The sequence below is a fragment of the Pyrus communis genome, chromosome 13, assembly GCF_041283825.1.
Source record: "Pyrus communis isolate YQ-2024b chromosome 13, ASM4128382v1, whole genome shotgun sequence".
NCBI classification, from domain to species: Eukaryota; Viridiplantae; Streptophyta; class Magnoliopsida; order Rosales; family Rosaceae; genus Pyrus; species Pyrus communis.
The window spans coordinates 17,817,817-17,827,370 of record NC_142577.1 but is presented as its reverse complement, the minus strand read 5'-3'; the positions used below and the strand labels follow the sequence as shown (position 1 = coordinate 17,827,370).

The 9,554-nt window shown below is 37.6% G+C and overlaps 1 protein-coding gene across 1 annotated transcript; it reads left to right on the top strand.

Moving 5' to 3' along the window:
- Positions 1-5,976: 5,976 nt before the first annotated feature.
- On the top strand, positions 5,977-7,784 carry LOC137737958 (CBL-interacting serine/threonine-protein kinase 4). The gene has a single exon (XM_068477548.2). The coding sequence runs from the start codon at positions 6,318-6,320 to the stop codon at positions 7,632-7,634; it is 1,317 nt and encodes a 438-aa protein (XP_068333649.2). The 5' UTR covers positions 5,977-6,317; the 3' UTR covers positions 7,635-7,784.
- The last annotated feature ends 1,770 nt before the right edge of the window (positions 7,785-9,554 follow it).

Sequence of the window (9,554 nt, the reverse complement as noted above, 5' to 3'; positions counted from 1 at the left end):
GTTCCTATCACAAAATAGATGGACAATATGTGGTTAGTGTAATGGAGAAAAATCAATCCATTCACATAGGAGTAAAACATACAGGTTCTAATAGACATGTATTGGTTTAATTTTGCATGAAAAACTTCGGGTTTTCATGGGTGATGTTTTTAAATGAAAACTTCAGTTTTTCAAACAAGGCATGTTTGTAAGAAACTTCAGGTTTCTGTTTCGAAATAATTATAAACTTCAGGTTCATATATTCCTGTAGGCAAATACAAATATATACAGAAATATACAACAAGAATATGCAAAAATATAACTTTTAGGTTTAAAATTATAATTGAATTAATTATGTTTGGACTTCGGGGCAAATTAAAGTGTGGGTAAAAAATATAAAACCCATTGGGATAAAATAATTAAGCAAATAAAACTCGGGGCCCAAAAGAAAAACTAAGCCCACGGGTGGCTTAAGAAAATTGGTGCCGTGCTCCCTAGACCCCAAAATCGGGCTAGGGTGTCTCGGGTGGGGCTACAGGCCCACAGGAAGAGGAGAAACTGGGGTGGGGGTTGGTGTAGAAGGCACGCCCTTAAAAAAAAACATGAGCCGCTTAAAAAAAACATGGGCCCAAAAAAAAAAATTTTTTTTTTTTTGTTTTTTTTTGTTTTTCCTCATAGGCTGGGAGAAACATGCATTAGGCCAAAACAGGGAACCCAAAGGGTTTTTGGGTCACTGCAGGTGAGCCAAAAAAAAAAACAGGCCGAAAGATGGAGCCTAATAGGGCTCGAGTTAGGTCCAAAGACACCCCAGCCATAGCTGGGTGCGTTTGCCAGGGAAGAAGGCTGACGTTATCGCTTCAAGCGGCCGTGCTTTAGGACAACGGTGCTCGGGGCGGGTCTACAGGTCGTGGGAGACCTCAACGGTGAACAAAGGTTTGAAAAAAAATCTCAACATTCGTTGTAAAACCCTAGAAATTCGAATTGGGTTTATAGAAAATTTTCAATGAATCTTGGTCCAATTCTGGTGCGGGACGACTTCTGGTCGTCATCAACATCCCATGGTCGATATGGACAAGGACACCGTTAATGGTGTTGGGTTTTCTAGGTTTGCACCTGGAGCTCTCAGCTTCGGCATGGTTCAGCCACAAGTTGCAAGCTTGGGCGAGTGCTCAAGGTCATGGGTTCGAAGAACCCGGGCCATGGCTTCCGATTACTTTTTGTTTTTTGTTTTTTTTTTTCTTATTTCATATAATTCAATTCAAATCATATTCATTCAATTATATGCATATGCAAAACAATAATATGTTAATTCAATTTGATGCATATACATATATTTGATGCAATTCATGGCAAATATCAAATTCACATAATTCAACAATTATGATTATGATGCATACACAATTTATATAGAATCTAAAATTCGTAAAACGTAAAGTTAGGTCATGCATCATGGTGAATGTTCATGCTATTAGGGCTGCAAACATATCGAGATAAAAACTACTGTTTTGAAAGAATCTGATTGTGTGATGATATGGATGAACTGGTTTGATGCAGAAAATTTCACTAACGTCAGATTCCTAAGCGCAGCAATAGGAGCGTGTTGATAACGTGTTGTGGTCTATTTTATCTGACAAGGTTAAAGAGGGCAGGCGGCAAGAAGAAGAGAGAGGGAGATGTGTTTGTAGAATTGTAAAGGAATGTGTGTTGTTATCCCTCCTACATTGTGCCTTTATTTATAGTAATAAAAGGAGAGAAGATATTCCTTCATCACCAAGGAATTCAAGATACAATAAGAAATGATAACTAGAATCAAATCTAATATAGGATTTACACAATCACACTTAAACTATGAATGTTTACAACATAATATAAATTGTTTAAGGGTTTCGAAGTGGTGAAATTTTGAAAAGAGAGACAGTACATCTGCACTAAAAGCAAAATATTTGTGGTAAATGACAAGATAGTTTAGGTGATATATGCACACAAATCCTTATTAGTCCATGTGAAGTTTGTGCAAGTTAACTTCTTTTTGTTTAATTAGCTAGATACGGACAAAGGAGACGGAAAAAATAACTCGTGCACATGCGTTAAATGTAAATAAAAATCAAAAGGATGACATTGGCAACTAAACATATTGGATAAGTAGAAAATTTGTATGCAGTACCAACCATTGTTGATCTCAAGCACAAAGCATTTGGTGAAAAATATCTAATAACTAGCAACTACACTATGTTCACGTTGTCATTAGCCACAATTTAGTTTAAAAGAAATAATAAAAAAAAAAATCTAAGCTAAACCCTTTGTTTGTGGACAAAAATGGGATTAGATTAGGTTTTAAATTATAGTAATGTTATTCATACTATATTTTTGTACCACATTTTTATACCATTTTAAGTGGCATTTGATGTGGATATTTAAATTAATCAGATTTTTAAATTTAGTTTATTATTTAATAAACTAATAATTAAAAAAAACTAGTTAATTAAATAATGATTGTGGTATATGAGGAGTCTTTCTACTTCATTTCCTTGGGTTTTGCAAATTTTTCAAATGATGTGGAGAACCACATCAGATGCCACCTAAGATGGTATAAAAATGTGGTATAATAACATTACTCTTTAAATTAATCAAATTCAATGATATAATAGTGGCCCGACAATGATATGAACGTGGATCCAATCAAACGAAATTAGTGGAAAGAAATGAACGGCCCATAATTGATAGTGTCGTAAACGGCACTTTCAAAGTGACGAATAAGGAGACCGTGCTCATGTTTAATTAACTAAGAACAAGGTAACGACAAGTTTATGATTATTTATAACCACACACAATTTGGTTTCGTCTTCGTCGCCCCAATAGATGCTGTTAGCTATTACTACAAGATTGTTCATTCTCTAGTTCTTTTTTGTATAATGATATTACGAAGTGGAACTCAAATTCGATGCTTCGAGTATAATAATAATGTTTTTAAGTAATTGAGATACAACTCTTTTGCAAAGATTATTGAGTGTAGATGGATTATTTTGCATTTCTTTGGAGAGAATAGCAGAAGTGTTCCCGATGTTACTAATAAAATGGACATTTTATAGAATAATGGTATGTTTGCCATGTTTTTAATCAAATGAAATTGGAATTCGGATTTAGGAGCTGTTCAATTTGTTCTTCAAATTTACTTATGTATGTGTACATAAATGACTCTCTCACCAGTTACTACCACCAAGTAACATCCCTCTCCTCTATGAGAGAAATTTTCTTTGCTTGAGAGCCTTTCTCACCGTCTTGTGTGAGTAGTTGCAACTTCGTCCATTTTCGTTGTCGCTGACCCTAGTCTAGCTAGGGTCAGTGTAGTTTTTTCTATTTTTGTTCTGTTTTTTTTTATTTTGTGTTTCTATGCTACGTTTTCCTTTTCCTCCCAATCATGTTCTAGTTTGTTCTCCACAATTCTTTGGCATCCTTTTTTCTGGTCAATTCCAATTCGATCTGTAGCCACTGTTATAGCGATTCGTTGTGATTAATCGAGTCGGTATATTGAATTCCGGTGTTCCCACTGGTTTGGGTGCTATCAACATCACCACCTTCTCTCTCTACCTTTTGCAGCGTTGCGTGTGGATTTCCACAGGCTTCATGGCTGGTTTTTTCCAGCTTATGGTTGTGATTAAAGAGCTGTTCTCAGCTAGTGGAGGCGATCAAAGTGGGGATGCTTCGTCGGGAGCGTTGAATTGTATTCGACAAGATTTGCTAGTGTGGAAGCGCTGCAGCAGTGTTCTAGGTTTCCTTTCGATTCTGTTTGTTTTGGGCTCAACTTTTGTCTGGGCTTCTTATGTAATTTTGGCTGGTCTAATTTTGTTTGTATATTTTGTCTTTAGGCCGGTGTTTTGTAAATTTGTGTTGTTCGTGTATTAAAGGTTTCTACCTTTAGTTGACAAAACAATAAGGCCATCTCACTAGAAATAAGGAGGGAGTCCCTCCAAATTCCCTCCGCTCCTCTCCCTCTCTCTGTCAGTTTCCTTTTTATTTTTATCTTTTTATAAGGAAGTCAACCCAAAATGTTGACGTGACTTAATCGTAAGCGTTCAAATAAGAAGAGACTAGAGGAAAAAGAAAAATGGGATAGAAGAGAATCCGGATCCAATAAGTAGCACAACAGTTTTGATGCTCCTAAAGTCGCCATTTTGTAACACTAAAACAAATTGAATATTAGAACAAAAAAAAAAAAAAAAAAACTAAAATTGATTGAAATTGATATGTCAATCTTTTGTTAATGTTGAATATTCTGACATAATTGTGAATAGCAGTATGAAAAACAAACTGATCGAATAAAACGTGGAAACAAAATATTCAAAACATAGTTTTTTTTTTTTTTTTTTTTTTTTTGTCAAAATATTCAAAACATAGTTGAATTGTATCATATTTGACTTTAGTTAAATTGGATGCATATAATTTAATATGAGAAACAATCTCCCCAGTGGACTCATGGAGTGAAAGGAGTAGGATACGTCATCGTTCCTGTTTGCAGAACACTAAGATTCTTTTCCCTCCTCTTTCTATCATCTTTCATTCATTTTTCTCATATTCTCTTATTTTGTTTTTTTTTCTTGTTATAAAAAATTAATATAAGATATTGACGTGACTTAACTGTGACCGTTCAAATAGAAAGAAAGAATAAAAAAAAAAAAAAAAAAAAAGGGAGAGAACCCTACTATTTTGCAGAAGCAACCACAGACCCCAAGGGCCCTAGGTAAATCCCAACGTGTCCAAATTCATCGCTTTCCAGTTTCCAGATTACTTGTGTTGTGCGTTGTTTCTTGACCCTAGTAGTAAATTACGTGAAAGCCCTCGTATTGAATTACGTAAAAGCCCTTTTTCCATTTTCTCCATTACAGAAATGAAATTGATCACGCAATTAATTAAAGTTGAATATTAAACTAAGCAAGCACCACCAGACCCGTGAAACTTTCGAACAAAAACGACCAGTAAAGGTCGTGTTTCCACTTAATTTGACTGTCTTTTAGACCGTAGAATTCCAAGTTGCACATGAACAAATATAGACCGCTGATTCATGAAAGACCATGATTATGATTCCAGTAAATTGTCCAAGGTGGTGCATTTCGTTTTCCAGTCCGTGACATGTTAAATCCAACAGGATCTTTTCTGGATTTTTGTAGTGAGGATTTTGAGAATTTGTAAATCGTGTCTATTTATCGTATATCTTGCTGTTTGTACTTAATTTTAAATAAAAATATTTAAAATGATTTTTGACCGTACAATATACGATGAACAAAAATGATTCACTGATCTTCGAAATCCTCACAAAAAGAAACCGACAAAGATCCGGATTCTTGCTAAAAGAAAGATATTTTCATCTTTATTATTTTATTCCTTTTAATACAAACGATATTTTACATTAAAAGAACATTATTAATTGAAAAAAGTTTAAATCCAAGATTCCGCAGAATGAAGAAGAAGACTGTAATTATAAAAGCAGTACGACTTACGTTAAAGATAAATAAATAATTTTCTGTTTAAGGCTTTAAGCATAGGTTGTTTGTCGGCACCAATATAAAGGCTTTCAAAAGGGAGAAAAAGCCATTTACTTTTAGCATAGTGGAAATGCCTTTAACCTTTTCCATTGATATTGTTTTTGCATAACGCTTTACATCCTGTTTGTGGCCGTATATGCTAATCTGAAAGTTACTTTCTTTTGAATCTTGCATGCTCAATTTGCCCATTCTCATATTTTCATCGACAGCGAAAGGAAGGTGTAACCCTATACATTTCTAATTAATTCAGACAATGATCGAATATAATACATATAAGTATTATAGTATTAGAGCAAATTACTCACACATACATTGTGTTGTATAATCATATAAAATATATACGGTCTAATTGCTATATAAATCACCAAATAAATCATATAGAAAAATCAGAAATTATCATGAAAGTAGATACAAAATTTAATGCATACTAACCCACAAAACACAATGCTAATGCAAATGAAATTGGATTAGAAAAATTTGAAAAATACAATCGAGTCGAGCTTAGTTCTTTTTCTTTAAGATGATTTAAGCTCTACTGCGATATTCATGGTTGATCGGCACATTTCTTTCAAGATACAATAACTACATTCTTATGATAGTAGCACTCCAAACATAAGGCCAACAAAGAAGGACCAAACCCATAAAAGGGTATTTTGGGAAACTCAAATAAGAAGCCAGCTAGTCGTCTCCCGAAAAATACGCCATAAATAAAACCCAACTCCGAAAGCAGTGGCTATTGTTCTTCACAGTTTCTGGGTTGCTGCTGTTGCTGCTACTGCTTCCTCCAACCCACAAGCCATGGGCCCTGGGGTCCCACCAACCCCACCACCCACCTCCGCAGCCGCCACCACCTCCACCTCCACCCCCACCACCCTCCTAGGCAAATACCAACTGGGCCGGCTGTTGGGCCGAGGCAACTTCGCCAAGGTCTACAAAGCTCAATCCCTCGTCGACAACACCGCCGTCGCCGTCAAAATCATCGACAAGTCCCAAACTGACGCAACCATGGAGCCCCGCATCCTCCGAGAAATCTCCGCCATGCGTCGCCTCCAGCAACACCCCAACGTCCTCAAAATCCACGAAGTCCTAGCCACCAAGTCCAAAATCTACCTCGTCGTCGAGCTCGCCACGGGCGGCGAGTTGTTCGCCAAACTCTCGCGCCACGGTAAATTGCCGGAGTCCCTCGCCCGCCGCTACTTCCAGCAGCTCGTCTCGGCGTTGCACTTCTGCCACCAAAATGGCGTCGCTCACCGCGATATGAAGCCCCAGAACCTTTTGCTTGACAAGAACGGCAACTTGAAAGTCTCCGATTTCGGACTCTCCGCCTTACCCGATCAGCTCAAAGATGGGCTGCTCCACACCGCTTGTGGGACCCCCTCGTACACGGCACCCGAGGTGGTTTACCGGCGCGGCTACGACGGCTCAAAAGCCGATGCATGGTCGTGTGGCGTCATCCTCTTCGTCCTGCTCGCCGGGCGCCTGCCGTTCGACGACAGCAATTTGATCGCCATGTATAAGAAGGTTCAGAGGCGGGAGTACGAAATTCCGGGTTGGATTTCGAAGCCGGCGGGTAAGATCATATACCAGCTGCTCGATCCGAACCCGAACACGAGGTTGGGGACCGAGGCGTTGATGGAGAAGCCGTGGTTTAAAAGATCGATTGATTTAAGGCTTTCCGAGGAGCCGGCTGCGGAGGTAAAGAAATGCGACGTCGTTCCGTGCGGGATTAATGCGTTTGATATAATATCGATGTCATCGGGGTTGAATCTCTCCGGGCTTTTCGAGGCGGAGACACGGAGGGAGAGGCGGTTCACAGCGGAGGCGGGAGCGGATACTGTGGTGGAGAAGGTGGGGGAGGTTGGGAAGAGGCTGGGGTACAGAGTGGAGAAAGGGAAGAGCGGTGTGAGTGTTGGGATGGGGAAAGGGGCGATGATGAGGGTGGTAATGGCGGTTGAGGTAATGGAGATTGCGCCAAGTTTGGTAGTTGGGGAAGTGAAGATGGCGGAAGGAGGCGGCGGTGGCGTGGTTGAGTTTGAGAAGGAGGTTAGACTTTGGGAAGAGTTGCAAACTGGGTTGGAAAACCTTGTCGTTTCGTGGCACAACGCTGTCGTTTGATGTTGGCGGTATACATTATTTTGGATTTAACCTGGCTGCGTGTGTTGTGAGGAAGTTAAACACGGTGTTGATTTTTATGAGACTTTATTCAATTGAGAATTTGAGAGATTTTAATGGATTTATAAATATATGGGTTTTTATTGAATTTAATTGATTTGTAGAGATTTCATATAAAATTTTGATTCAATTTCCTCGAAATCTCATAGGGGGAGGCGAGATTAGATGCTTAAAATACACTACGAAATGTCTTCAATTCTCTCTAATTTTTCAACTTTCTCAAATTCTTTAAAATCAATTTCTAATTGAATACATCTGGAATGTTATAAATTTTTTTAAAATCCTAATTGAATACATCTGGATTTCTAAGGATTTTAATAAACTATCTCAAAGTTCTAATTGAATACACCTTGAATTTCAAAGAATTATTTAAAATCCAGATTGAATGCCGTTAGATTCATTAAAATAATTAAAATCCTTCAAAATCCTAATTGAATACACCTCTTAATCTTTGTACACACGAAGCCAAAGCCGATGACAGTGTATCAGTGTTATATAAGTCATTTTCCGATGACAGGGGCATCGATAATTAAGCTTAATTAACGCCCAATTAGTGGTTTCTTAGTTGGAATTAGATTCTTTTGTTTATTGATAGGATGTTGGGTTATGATTTTGGATCTTGTACATTAGTTGAGATACTGTAGTTTGTACCGATACTGATATATAATTAATCAAAAAGCTAGTTTTCATCATTTCATAATCGACTTCCTGTCTTATCATTTCAAGCTCAAAGATTTAAATACGTCACAAATTCGTATAGCGTATGAATCGATGTTGCATACCAGGAGATTCAACGATGATTCGCAACTCTAAATTCTACTCGTTTGTTGTATTTTGTCGTATCATTTGCAACATTTGCTACTTCCCAATATATGATGCCAACTCAAATCGAATTATTATTCATTTCTTAATCGCTTCCTTATTGGCCTAATGAATAAGAGGAAAGAACCAGCAGGCAGTAGTTGTAGGCAACCAAGCAAACACTCTCACTTATTTTCTCGTTTCAACATTTTCATTTTTATCCATGTCACGTATTTCGCTAGCATGCAAAACTAACAAATTTAATTTTTTTTTTTTTCTAACAAACTAAAATTTGAATTATTAATAACAAAAGAAGAAAATTAGTAGCCACACAATGGACAACCTAATTTGGTATCGAATTCGCCATCCACGAGATTCAAACTTAGAACCTCTCACTTCCAAGTGAAGAGAAATATCACCAGACTGTAGTACTAAGTGGCGAATTTTAGGTTTTAAGTGCTAAAGGATCAGTGACAGATCCACATAGGGACCTGGGAGGTCCCAGGACCCTTCGACGACCCTAAATCGCTGCTAGAAAATTTCCGGGGACGCCTCATGCAGTGCAGTTTGCAGGTACGACATCTTCTCGTCGGAGAAGATGACCGAAGAAGAAAGAAAATAACTGGCTCAAAACGATAGTGTTTTGGCCAATTGTTTTAAATTGCTTTTTAAATCCCACCCAAAGTGTTTGTTTATTATTTTAAATCCCACCCCTAACCTACATCATTCCCCACTGTCCCACCCTTCCCCCGTTTCCCGCTCTTCTGCTTCCCCTAATGCCCATCTTTAACATGTTCATCCAATTTCCAATCCCCAACTCCTCAGATTTCAAAACCCTAAGGGTGCGTTTGTTGCACCGGACTATCTCGGACTGAATTAGCTTTAGGATTAAGCTAGACTGGCTTAGACTAGACTAAGCTGGACTGACTTAATGAAGCGTTTGGTACAGTGTCTAAAAAGAAGGATAATAACAAACTACAATATTATATTTTTTTAATTCATATATAATAATATTATATTAATTAATTCTATTTTTTTTTTTATTCTAATCATACTCTCCCT

Coding starts and splice junctions, on each gene's coding strand:
- LOC137737958 (XM_068477548.2), top strand. CDS start 6,318: ATGGGCCCTGGGGTCCCACCAACCCCACCACCCACCTCCGCAGCCGCC.